This window comes from Dermacentor andersoni, chromosome 3 (genome assembly GCF_023375885.2).
Source record: "Dermacentor andersoni chromosome 3, qqDerAnde1_hic_scaffold, whole genome shotgun sequence".
In the NCBI taxonomy this organism is placed as follows: Eukaryota; Metazoa; Arthropoda; class Arachnida; order Ixodida; family Ixodidae; genus Dermacentor; species Dermacentor andersoni.
The window spans coordinates 71,326,149-71,348,128 of NC_092816.1; the positions used below are offsets into that span (position 1 = coordinate 71,326,149).

General features: G+C 47.8%; 2 protein-coding genes across 2 annotated transcripts in view; one reads left to right on the plus strand and one right to left on the minus strand.

Moving 5' to 3' along the window:
- Positions 1–18,527, minus strand: part of LOC126545489 (E3 ubiquitin-protein ligase MIB2-like) — a 107,425-nt gene extending 88,898 nt beyond the window's left edge. The window contains exon 1 of the mRNA XM_055062102.2: positions 18,410–18,527. The gene's annotated coding sequence lies outside the window, so the exon portion shown is untranslated. The remainder of the gene's footprint in view (positions 1–18,409) is intronic.
- LOC126545519 (uncharacterized) lies at positions 6,373–7,751 on the plus strand. The gene has a single exon (XM_050193432.3). The coding sequence runs from the start codon at positions 6,375–6,377 to the stop codon at positions 7,749–7,751; it is 1,377 nt and encodes a 458-aa protein (XP_050049389.1). The 5' UTR covers positions 6,373–6,374.
- Positions 18,528–21,980: the final 3,453 nt, after the last annotated feature.

The following is a 21,980-nucleotide window of genomic DNA, read 5'->3' on the forward strand; positions in this document are numbered from 1 at the left end:
CGATTATAACCTAAGAACAAAGATATGCCCTCAAAGGAGAATGCACGTGCTTCTTTCTTTTTCATTTATTAGAAATAACAAACTATGGTTGAATCGATATATCTAAGCAAAAGCCTTGTACATGTGCCCACACTACAAAACAATTATTGGGCAGAATTCGGCATTTGGGCAGAATCCCTATCAAGAAACATGAGCTCCCCTAGCCGGCTTCTTCCTCTGCAGTAAATTAGCCGCACGGAATGCTCATCGATTACCAGGCATGCGGGCACTATAATTGTAATCTGTGAAATCGTTTGACATCCCTGTCGCCAGGCCTTCGGAGCAAAACGCGACAAAGGCTAGATTAACTAGCACAACGAATACACAGGGCGCAAGTGAGACGCCTGTTATATGTCTGGTGATTTCTCTTCCGTTTAATGAAGCGCTCTTAACTAAGTCCCCAACTAACCACTATGGCAAAAAATATTAGTGCTTTATTGACAACTATAGTGATATATATGGTTATTGCTATACCGATTGAATACAGACACATACACGTAACTTCGTGGTTGTTATCGTCTTTATTTTCCCTCACTCGTTACCACAGTGATCATAGCTTCGTGGTTGCTGTGGTACGCCGCGATAGCAACTTCAAGTATGGATGTTCAATCAGCATGGAAATGGTAGGCTGTACATGGATTGGATTAAATCTCGTCCTTATGGCTTCAAATCACTTATTAATTTGTGGTATTAATTTGTGGAATTGGTCATTTTCAACCAAGTACTGCATTGCATTAAAAATGCAACACTTCGCAATTAGGTGGGACTACAAAAAATATGTTTAGAAAACTATGAATGCTTAAAGGTTTGGTAAGATAAACTACAATATATAATGTCACAAGGATCTTTCAAGTCACAAGCGCGAAATTCAAACAGGTCTATTTATGTAATTAACCACTACTGGCGTGGTAGCGAAACTATCGCATCTAGCCACCGTAGCGAAACGAGCGCAGTGACTGAGTTCCCGTTACCGTATTCTAATATACTCTATAAGTTCCCGTCTAATTTTTTTTCCTAGGAAACGAGATGGTAAAGCATCCCGCCGACAAGTACGTCCTGCCATCTATAGTGAACTTCCTCTACCTTAACTCTTCCCTGCATGTCCTTCGAGATTACAATCCCGCTGAGGCGACTCCATAGATGGGGGGCTCCAAACCAAAGAGGTTATATGAACCTTCTGGAGTGGCAGTATCTGCCGCTGCCTACGAGAGCAAGTGAAGCCGCAGCGGCCATATTGGTAGAGGCAAAAGAAGCGCGTCCCCAGCATAGGCAGCCACGGAATACACGATGCATTCCGTTGCATTTCTGGTTGCACGATGAAAATTTCAGGGAAAAAATCTCTTTAGGATGGCTATCAGTCCACAAATGTGTGTTGTTTGTGCCAAAAAAAAATATTTCTGCATCCATTTCTTGCTGCAGGCTTCGAGAAAATCATCCGGCGGGAGGCTTCGCTGTGGTAAATTACGAATGTCCTCACCTCGTGATGTGACTGCGTAATACTCACCACTGATTATCCACTGGCTGGAAAAAAAGATTTTTCCGCCACCCTGTTAACTTGCTGGGCAAAAATGAAGTTTTCACCACCACCACCTTTTGCAAAGGCCTACTACCATCCACCGGTAACTTCTCACTACGCGACGTTACCACCGTTTAGATTTACTGGTTTGTTGTATCTCTCGTGCCGGGGGGGGGGGGGGGGGGGGGGAGTTCTATCACATGGGTCTCTCCATGGGAAGAAACTGCACTGCACATTTTTTTCTCTGCTCCAGGTAGTTCGAAAATGGGCCTCACGACATTGGAGACCTTATATTATTCCCAATATTTTATGAAGAGCACGTACATTTTGGTACAAAACTGCTAAGCTGGTTTTCTCAATAAAGGCACTGCAATTTATACATTTAGCATCCTGATACCTTGGATATTTGTATACTAAATCCAGAGTTCCCTTCATCGAACTTTGCTGCGGATCTTCTTTTATACGTAATATATGTGTACTTTAAGAAATTGATGCCTCCTCTCTATTGCGTCAAGAACGTTTGTTGATATAAAATCTGCGTTGCACTGGCCCAGTATGGAACATTCAGACAACATAAATGATCAGTCAGCAATGCTACACAAACATAGGAACAGCATAAAACACCTTTCAGTGACACTTTAGCTTTTCAAAATGTATATACAGGGTGTCCCAACTATCAAGCAGCAGGGTTTAAATATATGAAATTGTAGCGTAGCTGGACGGAACCAAGGTAATGTCGTTGGCCGTCGCTTGGAGATACTCAGAATATATATACATATGTACACAGATCGAAAAGTGGCAAATTTTCTTATCAAAGCCACTAGTTTACTTTGTTTACAGGAACTTTCCTGAGAAATGTGACGTCAATCCGAGCATTTTTGGTGTGCTTTCGCTCTTTTCGGCGTCGGCCATTTTTCATCACGGCGCAGTTTCGCCAAGGTCACCCGCCCACATAGACACCTAAGGCTTTCGCCTTAAGGTGGGCCCGCACGTCTCTCTGCAGCGCGAAGCGGCGACAACATAGTGCTCGAAGCTATCAGGAGTCTGCACACTATGTCTGCATCGCAGATCAGGTTCAGGATATGGTCTGCGCGGCGCGCAATGGTTCGACGCGGATGGATAAGGCGGCAAAGAGCGATACCAGCTTATAATGATCGGAACGTCATCAGAGCACGTGACGCTGCCACCTGCAGTAATTTGCTTGCTTACCTCATCAATTTCAAGTTCGTGTGGCTGTAGCGCTGTCATCTATGCCAGTCGTATGAAGTTTCATAACATTGATAATGACACCGGGCTGTGAGGAGATGAGCAAGTCGTAGAATCCTTACGCATAGTTAGACAACTCCCAGAAGAGTTTCTGCGTAAATGATTTTTTTACATCGAAGCTGTCTATGGCTAGGACCCGGAAAAAGTGTGTCTCAGATGTTGACAAAAATCAGTCGCGGTAGTCGCTCTGAATCTAGTCTTTCTTCGGGCAGGCAAGTGGAGAGGGAGGTACAAGAAGTAGGGGAGGGGACGAACTGTCGAATCTCGCTCGCTTGTTCGTCGCGGGAAGGGCTGGGAAAGTGCGCGTGCACTTGGGCAAGCGCCCCTTTTTCAGCTCTTCTGCGACGACGGCCTGTGGATTGTATGCTTCGTGCTGGAAAATGAGTGCTACACGGACGTCAACGTGCCGACCACGTGTCACCGGCCGTGTATAGATTTAACCTTTGGCAAGAGCGTGTCTAGCATAGCAGTACAACCGATCGCGGTGTACCACAGCGACCACAAAGCAATGGGACTGTGGTAACGAATGAGACAAAATAAAGACGATAACAAACATGAAGTTACGTGTATGTGTCTTTATTCAATCAATATTGCAATAATCATATATATCAATGTAGTTGTCAATATAGTCCTGCCAATACAGCTTCGCTGGTTATCCTCCTTCACAGAGTGGAAGGGCACTAAATTTTGTAATTGTTTCCGGCGAAAATTTTAAACGTTTTGCGTATCAATGAATTTATACATTGCGACTTATTTTTCTTGCGTTACCAATTAGAAGCCAATGACGCGACCGATGCACTCGCGTGCATGACCCATGCGCCAGATACGCCACCGAAATTAGCGAGGCCGGCTGCGTATGTAAGCGTGCGCCTGTTAGGCGATCCGCCTTATTTTAAATGCGCAAGCATTTCTGTGGTCACCCAACGCGAAAACTGTCCGTCCTTTCTTCCTTCCTTCGCGTAAGACGATCGCTTTCCACATAGAGCCAGCCAGCTATTGAAGAAGACGACGATGAACGCGCGAGCAATGGCACGAAAATTTGAGTTTGGACCAACTTGAAATCTGGGGCTAGGCCAAGTTACACTAGCGGGTAGGCCAACATGAACACTGGGGGTGGACCAATTTGAAATCTGGGGGTGGGCCAACTACAATTTGCGAGTGAGCCTTCTAAACTTTGGGGGTGTGTCTACATCAATTTGGGGGTAGGCCAACTTTTCATTTGAGTGTGGCCCTACTTGAAAATTTGGGGTGGCTCAATGTTGAATTGAACGCTGCTGAGCATCCTTCGAGTTATGAACACCTAGCGAGCAAGCCTGGGCATGGAGATTCTTGGCGCGTTTTCATGTGGCTTGCCTAAGTTGTGTGTAGGTTTTGCGAGGTTATGCTAGGTTTTGCTAAGTTGTTAGTAGGCTTGGCTAAGTCGTTTCTAGGTTTTTTTATGTTATGGTAGGCTTGGCTAAATTGTTGTCTCGGCGGGCTTGACGCTGGAAGTTTTCGAGCAGTCGCAGGCCAGGATCGCTTTCTTGGCGACGTCGAACGTTCAGGCGCCGACTCTCGCATTCCCTAGACTGAAACTTGGGATCCTAGACTCGGAGTCGCCTCTTCTCAGCCGCAGCTTCGGCGCGGTGTTCCGGAACGCATCGCTTCTCGCTTGGCAGTGTGACGCTCTTCCTGGTAAGCCGCTTCTTCGGTCTTACCATGGCAGCAGCACGTACGCACGGAGTAGAGGAGGCGAGAGGTGTACCGCAGCGCTGGCCCGACCTTTTACTCTCATGTGACGTCACGACTCCGCCCTACGCACGTGAGGTGCGAGGAGGTTACGTGACTCGGTGCTCTCGCAGATGAATGCTAGGCCACACGAGGTGGCGCACAGCTGGGCTGAGTTTTCTTGTAATGCTCCACGGCGGAACTAAAAGCTTAAACAACTCCCCTGTTAAAACGAAGTCACAGACGAGCCAAACAATGATGACGCTTTAGTATATACAATTCTCAAATTTTTTTTATAAAACGGGTTTTTTTTTTCTCCCAGCATATGCTTGCTTTCCTTCTTCCCTTCGAAACGGCACCATTGCGGTATTGGACTACAGCAAGGTGACAAATTGTGTTTGTCAGCCTGCGTAGTATTTCAAGCAATTTGGGCGCACTGCCCGTCCCCCGAGCTTTGTGCCGCAGTTAGTGAAAAACAGCTCGGCTGTTGTGGTCAGTTAACTTGGTGTGTACTGAATCGCACTGGGACATGTTTGCGAAGCTTTCTAAGTGCTCCGACATTATTGTAACTTATTTCCTTACTTTTTCGGCACGTTCGTCGCACCCGGCCTTGTGACACAGTGAAAAGCAGCTCGGCTGTGGTGATTTAGTTAGTTTCGCGTGCAGAGCGAATCTTACTGGGGCAAGTTTCTGGCGCTCTCTCTTACCCCCAGCATTATTGTAATTTCGTTTGATATTATGGTACTTTTGAGGCACGGTGGCCGCACCCGGCGTTTTGACGGGTGCGGCACGTCAAGATCGCAGGCAGGTCAGGTGTCTGCTACGCCTACTTTGGGCAGCCCTCAAGGGTCACCACTCAGTCCGCTGCTGTGGAACATTGTCATCTACGGATTGCTTGACCTCCCCTTTCCCCCGGACGTGGTTGCGCAGGCTTATGCAGATGACACTGTCATAGTGCTCTCTGCAGGCAATCGTCGCGCTTTAGAATCGAAGGTAGCTCTCACTCTTAATCTTATTTCGACCTGGGCACAGCGCACCAAACTCGCAATCAGTACCGACAAATCCTCCTTTCTTTACTTCCCCAATAGTCACTCTGCTTCCTCTTCACGCACCCGTCTTCCAATCGTTCGCTTTAACAGCTTTCCCCTCCAATTACAGTCGAGTTTTAAAATTCTTGGCGTCATCTTTGACACCCATCTCACCTTTAACGCTCACTTAACATATCTCCGTACTAAAGCAGACCTTCTCTCTTCCCGCCTTCTCCTGTTCCTTCGAATGCATTATTCGATGCCCCCATCCGCTCTCCGTCTCCTCTATAATCAGGTTCTACTTCCGTCCATCACATATGCTTCTCCTGTCTGGTGGCCAACCTTTCCTACTTCACAGTCTAAAAAAAATGGCTGTGGCTTAGCTAAGGTTAAGCCCAGGATGCGAAGCATACTAGCCTTTATTTTAGTTGTTGAACCACTGTTTAGCCTGGTGAACTGCTGTTGCTTGGCTATATTTGGTTCGGCTAGACGAAGAAACAACTCATGCGTTACTCTGCTTCGCCTTCAAGAGTGGAACACGACAGCGTTCCCGTCGACCCGCCAAGGGGTGTAAGACAATGGGCTACGGCGCAGCGACTACGCGCCCCGCATTGGACGCGGTGAGCGTCGAGCAACGCAGCGTTCGGCGCGGCAACGAAATGTGCGCCTGAGCAAGCGACGCACGCCTGAGCCTTAGAAACAGCTCGTTTCTAAGGCAACACCGCATTCACTAGAGGCGCTTTTGTACCGCTTTGAAGCATCGTACTCGTGGCTCAGCATTCCTTCGTCGGCTCTCGTGCGCGTCGGACGCTGGGATCATGTGCTCTCTCCGAGCGGTGTCAGCGGCTTCAGGCCGTGGTTCTACTGTATCTGCTGAGGATTACAAGGTTATTCTGCCCCAACTGCCAACTGGAAACGCTTCCCTGAACACTGTATTTCTTCATTGTGATGTGTCTGCGAGGCCCTACCGAATCAACGATTTCGAAGAAGAAATTGAGCGCCTACAAGTAGTCAAGGATGTAGCGTCGATCGGTGCCTACCAGATGAATCATGTCTGGGCGCTAACGACATATTCCATGGCCGCAAAACAAGTGCTCGTAGATGCAAAGGAACTGCGCATCAAAGGTAAAAGATGCCTTGTCATCGATCCCAACGACAGTCAGGTGAGAGTCAAACTTCACTGGCTTCCTTACCATATCAGTGACGACGCCGTGCGAAAAGCGTTGGAACCATATGGGAAAATTGAAGAAATGAGTATAGAAACGTGGCTGACTGGAAAATTCAAGGGAGCGCAAACCTCATCTAGGTCGGTGATTTTGAGACTGAAACACGGATTTACTGTCGAATCGCTTCCGCATCAGATTCGTATTCAGGGCAGCAACACTCTTGTAATTGTGCCTGGACGACCACCCCTGTGTCTGAGATGTAAGAAATCGGGCCATATAAGAAAGGATTGTCGTATCCCGCGGTGTTCTGCATGCCGCAAATTTGGTCATGAAGCTGACGACTGCAGTAAAACTTACGCTACCATGACACGGGAAGACTGCGAGAACGACGACACAGATGCGCCCATGGACGAGGATGAAGCTGTAGAAACTTTACAGCCTCGTAACATTAATCTTTCCTCGTGGGTGCCTGAGCCTGCAACACCAACCACGCAAAAAGAAGCTGAGGCCGACTCTCCAGTGAAGGCTGTATCACCTGTTGTCTCTGTAACAACGGATAAAATCTCAGGGGAGCCCGGAGAAAAGTGCAGTGTAGTGTTTCAAGTTCCGTGCCCTTCAGTGCCTGTGGAGTCGCCGATGGCGTCTAAAGTGAGCTACCCAGCAGAACCAGAACGCCCGGAGACGCCCGTGGCGTCTGACGACGCAATATCTGCGACAGAAGCAGAGATTGAGGACTTAGGAGCGGAACGTCCCAAGACGCCAGCGGCGTCTGAAGCCCCGTACCTTCCAACGGAAGCGGAGACGCCAGAGGCGTACCATTCCCTGGAGTCTGAGCCGGAGGACGCAAGCAATAGGGCTACAAGGATGCCTGAGCTTGGTTCGGACGAGGATGAAGGCACATCAGGAAGCATTACAGAGATGAGAAGCATGGTGCAAAAAGTAAAATCGAAAGCAGCCATGAAGAGGAACCGTGTTACCACGGCTCCTCGGATACCGCCCGTAGAAAAACGTCACAAGCGCTCCTTGTGACCTGTAAGGATCACGCCTCAAAGGTATGCATCATTGGCCGGAGTATCGGCAGTTTTATCACTATGGCTTACTTAAAGCTAGCAACCTTTAACTGCGCGAGCTTGGTCGCACGCAGGAGGAAGCAGTGGTTTCTAAATCTGCTACTGCAAGAAAATGTTGACATTGCGTTTATTCAGGAGACAAAACTTTCATCGAGTGTGCAGTTGCAAGAAATGGACCACTTTGTTCGCAACCATTACTCGTTTCATTTTTCGCCTGCCTGTGGTTACAGTGGAGGGACGGCAGTTTTGGTAAAGAAACACTCAGCGGTACTAGTGTACCCCGAGTGGGACAAGGGCCGAAACGGCCGTGTATGTAGTGTGGATTTGATATACCGGAATGAACCATACAAGCTTGTTTCCATTCATGCTCCGAATGACGCACCGCTACGAAAAGAATTCTTTTCAGGCCTGAGGCAGTATCTTGACTCACCATGCCGTACCATATTTGCCGGAGACTTTAATTGTGTTTTACGTGCTTCAGACTGTTCGAAAAAGCGATCTCCAGATACCAGCCTAGCAGAGCTCAGGAAGCTTTTGAGAGACTATGACTTGCAAGATGTTACCGAGCTTGCGCCAGGAGATAATGACGGTTTTACACATTGGCAAGGGGACTGTCATTCAAGGCTTGATCGGTTTTACGTGTCTAGTGACCTCTCATCGTACAACGTGCGTTATAAAGTGCAACCTGTTGCAGTCTCAGATCATGCATTTGTCACAGCCATATTTGAAGAAAAGGAAATAACAAGAAAGAGGCACAAAGAGTGGCAGTTGTGGAAGCTGAATGAGAGTCTGCTGGATGACAAAGAAATATTCGGCAGCATTAAGAATCTAATCAAGGAAAAAACGAAAGGAGGAAAGGTAGACGCGATATTGTGGGAAGAGATAAAGGAAGAATGTAAGATGTTTCTACTTGCAAAAGGACAGGAAAAATCAGCACTGAAGAAGAGCGAAAAGTTGAGCTTGATACGAACTCTCAAAAATCTAATCGAAGCCGAGAACTGTCACCCGGGTACCCTCACAGAAGATATCAAAGAGTGCAAAGGCCAGCTGCTGTCAATCTTGGAGAAGGAATATAAAGGCGCTATGATCCGGGCTAGGACGGAATCACAGCAGAGAGATGAGGAACCGCTCAAGATTTTCAAGACAAAAGAAAGACAGCGCGGCATGAAAAACAGAATAGAAGCAATACAGATCGGGGACAGTATTCTCAAATCACAGAATGACATCGAGACTGCCTTCACTCAAGCATACAAAGACCTCTTCGAGTACGGAAGTAACACATGCGACCGTGAACTCTTGCAAAAGTATGCCTCAACATTAAACTGCATAGATGACGAGACAAAACCGCAAACGGATGAGTGTATATCAGAAAGCGAAATAGAATGGGCCATACAGAAGCTAAAACCAAGAAAATCGCCAGGAGTAGATGGACTCAGCACTGCCTTTTACAAGAAATTTTCACCGGAATTAGTCCCAATATTACGCGACGTGTACGATGACATTTTGAAACGAGGATTACTGCCGCCATCTATGCGACGAGGTCTTACTGTCTTACTGCCAAAGAAGCATTCAAGGCAAGTGCCGACAGTGAGCGATTTCCGCCCCATTAGTCTTTTAACGACTGATTACAAAATACTTGCTAAAATTATAGCTAGACGGCTGGACTTTGCCCTCGGATCAGTTATAGGCAACCATCAATCTTATGGCATCAAAGGACGTCGCATCAGTGATAACCTGCATGCTATGAGGATACTGTGCGAAGCTACCTCCATTGGTGGATCCAGGGCAGCGGTTTTGCAAGTGGATCTGAGCAAGGCTTTCGATAGAGTAATGCATGACTTTCTCTTCAACTTGCTTAAGGCCTGCAACATTGGGGACCGACTTCTAAAATATATTGGTGTCTGCTACAGACAAGTGACGACGCGACTGGTAATCAACGGACAAACAACTCCCACCATACAGCTCAACAGATCCGTTAGGCAAGGATGCCCCATGTCACCAGTTCTTTTTGCTCTGTACTTAGAACCCTTGTGCCGAACAATTCTGAACGACAGCAACAGGCTTCAGTTTCGCAGATACTTCTCTGAAAGTCCTCGCCTACGCCGACGACCTTACGCTTGTGGGTGTCTCCAGAGAGGAAATCCGCCAAGGAGTGCAGCATGTCATGGACTTTTGTAAAGTTTCTGCTGCTAAAGTGAATCGAGAAAAGTGCGCGGGTGCATGGCTAGGTGCCTGGGACTTAAAACCCACCACCTTCCTAGAGGTGAAGTGGACGTCTGAAATCATCAGCTACCTCGGTGTGTGTTTTAATTCTGCCAACCTACAGAATGGACAAAATACAATTCGAAGTGGTACCCTCGACGCAAAAGTGCAACAGTGGCATGGGAGAAAGGTCCCGCTTATGAACAGAACCTTTGTATGTAACACTGTGTTCTTTCCAGCTATATGGTACTCAGCGCAGGTGATGCCCTGTTTGCCGGCTCAGGTGAATCGAGTGCATAGATTTTGTGCAACATATATTTGGGAGTCACGGTTTGAGCGCATGAGGCGCAGTAATTTATTAAGTAAGGCAAAAGGAGGCCTAGGGCTGGTAAACGTAGAGGTAAAACTCAAAGTTCACAGGTACCTTTTTTTCAAAAACCAAACCCATCATATTATACGTCATTCTTTCAAACAATTAGGAGGGGGGTACTTAAGCGAGTGGATCGAAGGTGCCCAAGGAGTCCCACGAGCCCGCACCCTAAAATTCTACAGGGAGGTGGAGCAGGCAGCTCGCTTCTTCGAGCAGCGTTTTCCTCAAGAGTACCTAAAAAATGTAAAACGGAAGAGTCTGTACTGGAACACCATAGATATGCTATTCCCACCACCCCTATATCGGTCTCGAGTTGGAAGCCAGCTGGAGTCTGACGTTTTCAAGCGTCTACCAAAATATCCTGTAAAAACAGCGATTAAGGATTTCTTTGTTAGGTTACATGTCGAAGTTCTACCTGTAAAAACATGGCTACGTAACAAGGGTTTCTTCGTGCCGTGGTCAACGGACTGCCCGCTCTGTCCCTATCCAGAATCGTTGCAGCACGTATTTTTGTTTTGTACAAATGCAGTACTATTTTGGCACAACATACGAATTGTGTTTGACGTGCAGATATACCCAAATTGGGATAACGTAAAATATGTGACACTGGAAGATGACAAAAATAACAACAGTGTGGAAACCCCGTTATTGCTAGGTTTGTATGCAATTTGGAGATCCCGAACTGATTACGTCCTAGCACTAGAAAACGCAAAACCTGTGTGGACGCACTCTTGTGATGCTTTTTCGTATACAAGTTCGCTGCTGGGCGGCGAAGATGAGTTTAGCAAGCGATGGCAGGTGTGGCAGAAGCGCCTGCAGCAAAGATGAATACTTATATAGATGTGCAATTCTGTGTATGTGTGTGTGTGTTAGAAAAGCTGTGAAGAAAGAACGCTTCCGTGCATGGTACCTGCTATGTAAAAAAAAGGAAATAAAAAAAAAACTCGTGGCTCAGTGAAAAAAAAAGTACTCGTGGCTCAGTGGTAGCGTCTCCGTCTCACACTCCGGAGACCCTGGTTTGATTCCCACCCAGCCCATCTTGCAAGAGTTGAGCCAAAGCCACCTAGAAACAAGCGCAGCTGCTTATATACCGCCGCGAGCGACGGCGCGAGTTGGAGCCCCGTTTCTCCTCTGTCGTGACGTCACGGTGTCACGTGGTCAGCCTTGAAGGCGACGCCGCGAGCGACGGCGCGAGTTGGAGCCCCGTTTCTCCTCTGTCGTGACGTCACGGTGTCACGTGGTATTGAAGGCGACACCGCCGCGCCTGAGGAGCTGGGTTGAGCTCTAGTAATATGCTTCGCATAAAACAGCATTTCCTCTATCCAACGTACACTTCTTCCAATCACCGGTGCTTTTCGTACGACGCGTACCTCGTCGCTTCAGGTTTTGGCTAACACACCACCGCTCCACATTGAACTAGACCGCCTAAACGCACACTTCTCTTTATTTGTACTCAAGGGCCTTACCTTTTATGGCCCTGACTCCTACAATCCGTCGCTTGTTCACTACCCTATGAATCCTTGGGACTGTCATCCAAGCCTTAAATATCGTTTTTCCCATTACCACCTTCGACTTCAAGAGGCACCCTATGTTACCACTATGCCGGCGTACCACCTGTATACCGACGGCTCCTACACTTCCCAGTCTCCTGGAGCCGCTTTCATACTTTATAGTCCAACAGGCCACATCACTAAAGTTGGAAAAAAACTTTTTGGTGCCACTTCCTCTTATGCCACCGAAACAGTTGCTTTACTGGAGGCACTAGCCTATATACGGACTTTGCCCCATTTCATCCCTCTACACATTTACACTGACTGCTTGTCCATGCTCACTGCATTGAACACTTTCAAATCATCCAATACCTCTGTCAGGGACATCAAGAAGCTCCTTCACTTCATCTCTACCCGGCGACGGGTGTGTCTTCCATGTACCGGCACATCAGGGCATCGACGGCAACGAGATGGCGGACTTCCTCGCTAACTCCGCCGCCTCCCATGGTGTTTCTCGATTTCTCTTTGCAACTCCCTCATCCATAAAATCCAAGATGCGTGCCTGTTCCTTCGCCCAGTCGAATGCTCACTGGACGCGAGAGAACAGCGACACTGGACTTTTTAAGTGGATAAAGAACGTCACTCGCATTCCCCCTTTCTTCCCACCGAAAAGACCCACTGTTTACCTCATCACCGCTCATGGCCGCTTCCCTTTCTATTTCCGATTTCACCTTTTATCCCACAGTAACTGTGCCTGTGGCAATCCTTGCACAGACTTGCTCCATTACTTCAACGATTGTCCTCTTACTTCTCACATTGCTAATCTCCTCAAAGAGGATCACCCCACTACCGTAACACCTGATCTTTACCCCTCCTTTCTTACCGATCAAAGAAAGCGGGCACTTCTCATTCGTTTTTATCGCATCATTTCATCGTTCACTTTCCCGGACTCCTCCTAATTTTTTTCTACAACCATCCCTTATTTCTTCAACGGCTTCCTTTCTCTCTCCTTTTTCCCTGTGTCCATTCCATATCCCTCACACCTTGCCCTTCGCCTTTCGCTCTATAGTGTCCTTAGTTATTCCAACCAAGGTGGAGCTTGTCTCCGGGGACACTATAGACGGAATGGCTGTTTTCTTGACTCGGCCCTTTAGTTTTTCCTTCATTCCCTGCCTGTGTGCAAGATGCCCCTACTGAACCTGCTTGCGACTTTTTCAGGTCTATTGCAGATCTTCAGTCGAGCTGCAGTCAAGTGGACTGCACTATGCTTATGATACCGGACGTAAAGTCACACCTACTGGAGACCCCCGGTCACATGTACGGAAAGTACGCCATCCCACGGGCCTTCAAGAGGATACCACTGCGTTCTGTCTAGAGGAGCCTATTACACGCCAGTATGCCTTCAGGCTTGTGCAGTCCAGTCTACCCAAAGCTCTGCTCCTGATGTCCGGAATCCTGCTGGACCCGTAAGCCTCCTCTGGCCCTGCCCTCTTCTGCCGCCCTAATTCTCTCTTCCTCATTTTCCTTTTTTTTTGCTGTTTTTCCTCATGCTCAGTGGGCTAATAAATAATTGGACGAAACACGAGACGTCACACGCCATAAGCCAATGCAGACAGATATTCCGACATTCCTTCCTGTCCCCTATCTGTAATAATATACATTTTCTGTCGGCTTACCTCGGTTTTCTTTTTCTTTTAACAATTGGCTTTTCCTCAAATTACATTCTGGGTTCTACCCCTCTTCATTTAATTTTGATTGGCTTAAACTTGCTATACCTTGGTGGTGCGGGTTTCCCTCATTATTTAGGTTATTTTTGCAATCCGAGGGGCTCAAAAATACGCCGTTAGCAAAAAGTAGCTCACCGTGGTGCCACAGTGTCTCACGTGTAATTAATACTGAGACAAGTTTGTGGCGATTTCTCTGACCCAAAGGTTATTGTGACTAATTTCGTTACTGTTTTAAGTAGTTTCTGTAATAACGTCAAGTGCATGACGCGCTGCTTCGTCATCACATGCACTGATATCAGCAGCGGATAAGCAACTGCTGCCTATAAAAAGCGCGTCATAAGAATAAACTCTGATTCCTTGTTCTGCATCGGCCACTTGTTTTTGGAGGACGGCTTCTCGGTTGCCGCAGTCCACTACAGTGGCGACGAAGATTGGATCGGGGCGGCTTGCCACTTGCTTCTTCGGTTGCTGCTGAGGACTACTGCGTGGCGGGCGCTGCAATGGCGAAGGTGGAAAAACTTTAATTTTTGATGAAAGAAGCCATAGCTTTCTGTCTTACTTGCAAAGATTTGAGCTTTAAGTCTCGGCAAATGAGATTGCTTAACGTAAGAAGCTAGCTGTATTGTTGATTGTCCCCGAGTGTATGAGGTATTGAAGAACCTGCTAATACCACATTTCCCATCAAGCGGAACGTATAACGAGGTAACGGTTCTGGTGGAAAGTCGCTACAGTCCCTGAAAAACCGTGATAGCGGAAAGGTGCCGATTTAACTGGAGAATGCAACTTGAGCAAGAGAGAGTAACCGAACTTGTGGTTCAGCCGAAGCAGCTGGCCAGAAGTTGCGAGTTTGGCAAATTTATAGACGAAGAGGTTAGAGACAGGCTAGTCGCCCAGCTATGCTGAGCCGATACGCAGCGGGAGCTGTCTTCAGCTGAAGAGCTGACGTTCGACAAGGCGTGCTAAATCGCGTTAAACCTGAACTAGCCTCCACACAGCCCCGGCAAATGACGTTAGAAGACAACCAAGGTAGTTCACAAAGGCGCTCCGGAGTAGAAGTTTTATGTTCTGAGGCAAGGCACTCAAGCTAGGAACCGCTATCGAGTCAAGAATCGCTATCGAGACTAGAGTGTTTCCGTTGCAGTAAACGTCATACGGCGGAAAGTTGCCGGTATCACAAGTATAAGTGCCATATTTGCGGTGAGCAAGGTCAAATGAGAGCAATGTGCAGACAGCGCACAGGCAGAACGAAGGCACTGAATGCAATAATAGCCCGACAGACGGTTCGGACGAAGAACAAGAAATTTACAGTATGGCGATTAATAATTCGGCGTACTATGTCACTGTTCGGATGGAATGGCAAAGGCAGACGCGGGGGTTTCCGTCATGGTGAAGTCTGCTTTTCAGCACAAATTTCCACAACTGACTATCAAGAAAGGAACTATTCCATTAAGGACATGCACGGGGGAACTGGTGCCAGTCGTGGGATAAGTGAACGTGCGAGTCAAGCACGGTGATCAAACTGATATTTTACCTGTGCTGACAGTAGATGACGGTGGAAAAAGGTTGCCATGTCGGCTTGGTCTCAACTGGTTGAGAAAGCTTAAATTGAACTGGCAAGAAGTTCGAGCTGTAGAGCAAGACGATGCCGTGGATGAACTAAAGAAGAAATTTGAGGTAGTGTTTTCACCGCAGGTAGGGTTCATAGTGGGCTACAAAGCACAAATTCATTTGAAGCCAAACAGCAAGCCAGTATTTTGAAAGGCCCGTCCTGTGCATTTTGCATCGAAGCAAGCTGTGTCTGAAGAGCTCGACGCCTTATAACGAACTGGGGTATTGAAAGAAGTCACCAGAAGTGACTAGGCAACCCCATTGGTGGTGGTGGTGGGGGTACCAAAGGATGTGGGCGCAAAAGTACGGCTGTGTGGCGACTACAAGGTCACGGTAAACCCTGCGCTTCTGACTGAGCATTACCCTCTTTCGTTGCAAGAAGATTTGTCCGCAACTTTAGCAGGCTCAAACCTATTCTGTGTTCTTCAACTTGCTACCGCTTACCAGCAAGTAGAACTTAACGAAGATGCGAAAGTGATTTTAACCGTGAACGCACACCAAGGTCTTTGCCAATACCAGCAGCTCCTTTATAGCATTGCAATTGCTCCGGCTATATTCCAGTTGCTCATGGACGGGATTCTCAAAGGCATCCTTCAAGTAGGGTGTTACATTGATGTCATAATTGGGGGTGCGAGTGCTGACGACTGTCGGCAAAAGCTGGAAGAGGTGTTGCCACGTTTACAGGATAACAATGTGACGCTGCGCATGGAAAAATGCAAGCTCTGTTGTAGCGAAGTTCGCTACCTAGGCCCCGTAATTTCAGCGGAAAGAATCAAGCCATTGGAATCGAAAGTATGGGTGATAAAGGATGCACCCAAACCTATATGAGTGGTACAGAAGTGGTCTTTCCTTGAAATGGTAATATTCTACTCTTAGTTCCTGTCGCACATGGCAACCGTGATTGCACCGCTCTACGCGCTGCTGAAGAAGGGCAAGCGTTCGAATTGGACCAGCAAATGCGCTCTCGCGTTTCGAGGAACGAAGAACTTGCTCCCACCAGTCCGGCACTTGCTTACTGTGATCCGAAGCAGCCCCTAGCTCTAAGCTGTGATGCGTCGCAGTATGGGCTTGGCGCGGTTCTTTTTCGCGTACTCCCAGATGGTGCAGAAAAACTCGTTCCTTTTGCATCCAGGACTCCAGACCACAGATCAATATGCCCAGATCGAGCGAGGAGCACTGGCAAAAATCTCTGCCCTCAGGAAATTTCATCGCTATGTATATGGGCGGGCATTCACGTTGTTCATGGACCATCAACCGTTGATAGGCGTCTTAGGACCACGGAAGTAGGTTCCATTTTTGGCGACCGCTCGCATGCAAGGATGAGCTTTAATCTTGGCTTCTTATCGCTACGACTTGAGATATAGGAAGGGATCTCAAATCTAGGTTCCAGATGCACTGTCCAGACTGCCTATTTTAAGTGGAACCGGTGTGGATGAGACCGATACCCTAGAGAAAGACATTCGACAAGATCGGACACTCACAAAGCCCAGCGGACGAATATACTGTAGCGTATCAAACGGAATGGATTAACTTTCCCGGTTTCGGTTTTGATCGCGTGCGTTTTGAATACCGGCTGGCACGCGCTGCGCTGGCTGCGCCCTCTTTTTTCCTTTTGCAGGTCAATCGCGCTAGGTATTAGTGCGTGGTAGTTTAATTAAAATTATTGCGAGCCATCTTTACAAGCCTCCATAGAATCTGTGCCAATTTCATAAAATAGACGAAGAACGCCTTGTACCAGGGGATTGATGCCGTTTGCAGTTACATACAATCAACAAAACGAATAACATTTTCATTGTTCTCTTGTAATGTGTTTGAATTTGTATGTTTCCTTTTTTTCTCATCGAACTTGTAACGCTCCAAAAGAATAGGTAATCCTTTCAGCACGCAATTCTTGGCCAATCCCCCAGTGTGGGTATGAGTCATAACATGAGGCCATCATCATCATCAAATGAGCTGTTTACTTCGCTCTAAATGCTCGTTCCGGGCTTTTTGTGCCTTTATCTAACGCTGTGGCACCAGGTACGCAGTAGCAGTTCTCATACGAAGCTGCACCGGACGGCATCAGCTGAAAAAAATAAATTACAAGCATGCGTCATTTTGGTATTTAGACATTATAGCAATACTGCGTGTAGAGGGGGGAACACGTGAAAGTGTGAATGGGCGACATTACTAACAAAAGCAATCCGCTTTTACGTACATGGCGTCGAAATTACCCGACTCATTGCAAGCCATTGAAGCATCTGATTTCTAAGCGTTCCCCCATTCCCGGGAATTACTTCCTGCACTTTAAGAGCACAAATGCACGGGTGACTGCTCGTTTCCAAAACAACTTGGCCTAAGCCGACGCGATAGTACGCTACATACAGAGGTAGCCACAACACAGGCTGCCAGTCATACCAGGCTAGACGCTCGCAGAATGCCTTCTACTCGCACTCAAAAGAAATGCGTGGGTGCAAAGCCTGTTTTCAGTCGTTCAGAAGACAATGTTTAAGTTCTTGGTTTTCGAGCTCCTCGGCATTATCTGTGGCGAGTTCTGCCGGCGCAAGCAACACACGCCAGTGTTATCACTCTTGGCAAATCGCTCGTCGCTTCTTAGACAATCGTGAGTACCGAAAGAAAGTATATGTTGCGGGGCCATAGAAAGCGTTACAAACTTGTCTCACTAAGATTCAGTATACGCCAAAGTAACTGTCACCACAGTCGGCTTGCTTTTTTGCCAACTGCGTCACAAATCCAGGCGCGGCGAGCGTGCCTCAGAAGTATCCCAGTAAGCAACGAAATTAATTACAGTAATTTTCGGGGTCAGACAATGCGTCACGAATTTGTCCCAGTAAGATTCAGTACATGCGAAACTGCGGCACACTGCCGAGCTGCTTTTCGCTAACTGCGTTTCACTAACTGGTCAGAGAAAGTGCCATAACATGTCCCGGTAAGGTTCAACACAAGCAAAACTGCATCACACGGCCGAGGTACTCTTCGGTGACTGCGTCATAAAGCTGGGCGCGGCAAGCGTGCCCAAAAACTACCGAAATAAGTTATTATAATGTTGGGGCTCATAGAAAGCGTCGCAGACATCTCGCAGTACGAGTAATTACCTCAAATTAACTGCCCCAGGGCGGCCAAGCTGTTCTTGACTAACTGCGTCACAAGTCTCGGTTCCGTACCTTGAAAGCTAAAATTGCTTGAAATGCGTTGCAGACTGTCAAACAAAATTTCTCACCTTTCCCTAGTGCAGTAGTTTCAACGGTGCCGTGCCGAAACGCAGAAGGGACGCCAGAAAACGCCGGGAGCCCAACAAACATGCTACATCCAAAAGATACGGGTCGCCGAACAAGCGAAGTTTACATGCGCAACCGCCCTCGCTGGCTTCGGTGGCCTGTCTGGCGCAGGACGCATGCATCTGTCGCGCTTGGCGTGACGTTAGCTTGTCGCTAGGTGACGCAAGAAAAATAAGTCGCAACGTATATGTTCATTTATAGGCAAAACGTTGTAGTTTTTGAGAGAAAGTATAAAAAGAATAGAACGTTGTATGTAAGTTCACTTCGCATTCTTCTTTTCCGATTCTCGCGTCAACTAAAAAAGAAAGTATAAAAAGAATAGAACGTTGTCTGTAAGTTCACTTCGCATTCTTCTTTTCCGATTCTCGCGTCAACTAAAAAAGAAAGTATAAAAAGAATAGAACGTTGTCTGTAAGTTCACTTCGCATTCTTCTTTTCCGATTCTCACGTCAACTAACCGATGGGATTAACAATAGGCGTGACGTGTTTTCTATTGCGAGTTTTTTGTGAGTGTCCCCTCTTGTTGAATTTCTTTCTCTATGCCGATACCGTCGCTGTTTGAAACTACGCCACTGACGGCTAAGGATGTTGCTAAAGCGGCCAAGTATGTCTGCACGCTTAGCAAGGTTTACCGACATGGACTGCAAGGATGGCCAGCACAAGCCAAACACGCTGAACTGGTACCGTGCTGTAAGGTCGCTCTGATTGTTCGTGTTCTTAAGTGTCACGAATCGGCCACGGGCTGTGTGTATAGAGAGGGGGTTCACTTCCCCCCCCCCCCCCCCCCCCATGTCAGCGGGGCAACCGTTTCTGTGTTATGTGGGGTCACGGACCGCGCGGTGTTGGGTGACGCGTCGCGACAGGCGCCAGGAAGGCGAGTGCCGATTCCGGGAGGTCGGTATTGTGCGCAGGGTGTTGGCAGTCCGCCGACGGTCACACGAGTCCGCACAGACCTGCCTTGAAAGGGACCGCTGTACACGGTATCGTGGGTCTGGCGCCCGAGTGCCTGACTAATTGGAGGCGCCGCCGAGGTTAAGAAGGGCTTAGCAACCTTGACCCCGTGCCGCATATACGGAGCAGGAATCTATTCTTCTACGCGTCCGGAACGCAATCGCCAGCCTTGTTGTTGGGTGCGACTGCCTGTGTGGTGTCGAAGGCCAGCTTACAGTGTACGCTGTAGGGATGCGGTGCACACGTGAAGAGTGCATTCGGACGGCGGCGTCTTGTAAACACGCACTCGGAGAACTTTGTCTTGTAGACAATAAGTTTGAAGGACAAGGAGGGCCATCCGTCTCCCACACGACCAAACTTTGAGTACAGCGGCACTACGTGGTGTCGATGCCCCTGCTTCCGAGACATTTGCGGCCTAGACGCCGTTGGGATTTGAGGCGGTCTAGCGATAACTTGTTCGGGCCTGGCGTGTTTTGCTGAGCCCGTCACTAACTACGTAGAAACGAGAGGGCAACGGAGTTTTGGGGAAAAAGGAAAAGAGCTTTGTTTTCCTATATGTTTATTTTTAAGAGTAAGCCCATCCCTCTGGGTTGTGGCTTAACAAACGGTTGACTCTGATTGGCAACTGAACCTGTGGGACGGGCCAACGGCCCTACCGCCTTTTTTTCTTTGTATATTTGGGCTATAAAAATCGGGACGACATGCTGTCCTTCAGACTTGGCTGAAATCAGGATTACTGATAGATCAGTGAGGCTCCGTACCATGTACAGTCTTGGTCAAAAAACTTGAACCCGCTGTGAACGGCCGGGGAGCGGCTGCGCTCCGCTATCGCGGCGCTGCCGCCGCCGGCGCGCGCCTGTGCTCGCTGGCGTTGAGGATAAAGAGGGCAAGGGGATCATATCTCTCACTCTCAAGCATCTTTTGATAACAGGGCTCGCGAAAAACTAGTGCAACGTTCGTTCTGCCAGGTGCGTGCGAGGTCGTCTTTCGGCCGCACGGCGCTTCGTGCGAGTAAATGCGGTGGCCTGGGCGAAACTGCCCGGCTTCCATGCAGCCTTTATGCTATAAAATTTTTCCTAATCATCGAAATTACCTATTACAATTTTATCCTACACTTTAAAGGCGAGAGCCGTCACATTATGCTTTTAGATAAACATTGTGAATGTGTTTCTGAGTGCTATGGAAACAAAAGTTAATAAAATACACTAACATCTCTCATTGCTGTCTAGCGTTCTTCCAGGTTTTATTGCAATATGCGGGCAATTCAATCATCGTTTGTTTCGAAAAAACCAGAAGCAGTAATTTCGAGTACAAAGGCTCTCTTCAGAAAGGGCCTGTAACCACCGTTGTGATATTTCAAATACGTTGACCACACTTCTCCATTAAGGGACGACCTAACGAGTGCGTTTGCCGTTCAATTTCTTTAATTAAATCCACAGTGAGATTATGAAAACTTTTCGGGACTAGAAGACGTTTGCCTTGCCTAGGTAGCCGATTGAGTTAAACCCATTCCCTCGGCATTTTGAAAAGTGCCCACTACCTCCCCTTTTTTCATATCTTCGTGCATACCGCCTCATTGTCGTTAGGGCCCACTTTCATGCACACATGAGACCAGTGTAAGTTCATCCCATTTGCATTAGGCATCACGCGTTTGAATCGCGTAAAGTAGATCAGGGCCACGAGAATATAGGATTAACTCATAGTGACGGCGTCACACCGGCGATGCTGTCGCTATCACGGGTTCACTGGAAGAAGTATTTTATATATAGTTTACTGAGGTATTGTTCGTCTCTACGAGAGAGGGCTTCACAGGCAGTTAACAAAAAAGGAGATATACGTAGCGTCCTTTAAACCAGAGACCTTGGCCAGTTTACAGTCAAGCACATGGGCAAGGTGCTATTGTTCGGGGCAACCACAGGCCAAGCCACACACAATGCCTTGAAGGCATGCTCTCCCCTGTGATTTTGTCGAGAGACGCAGGTGCCACGTTAAGCTTATGCTTTCTTGATTAATTTGCTACTTGTGACATTCATGATTACAAATACTAGATGCGATTGTGGCACGCTATTTAATACATCATTAAGCTGCTTAAGTCAGATCTCAGCTACGATCCTCGCAACGTGCCCATGTTCGAGCATGCGCAGGACTCTTCATAGCGCTGTTCCTTTAATTTGGTCCCTGAAAGCAATAACTAATGACTACAATACTCGGAATTGTGAAATTTGAGCCTATCGCGTTTGACAGTGGTCGCTATAGACCACCGCCGGCTCAACCAACGTACGCTGCAAACGGCATGCTAGCCGGTCATGTGGCTTCCGCTTCGCCACCGTCGCGTGCGCGCCGCGTTCGCCGCACTAGTTTTTCACGAGCGCTGTTATCAAACAACGCTTGAGAGTAAGAGACATGCTTCCCTCGCCCTCTTTATCCTCGACGCAAGCGAGCAGCGGCGCGCGCCGACGGTGGCAGCGCCGCGATAGCGGAGCGCAGCTCCTCCCCGGCCGTTCACAGCGGGTTCAAGTTTTTTGACCAAGACTGTACGTTAGACTTGGCTGAAATCAGGAT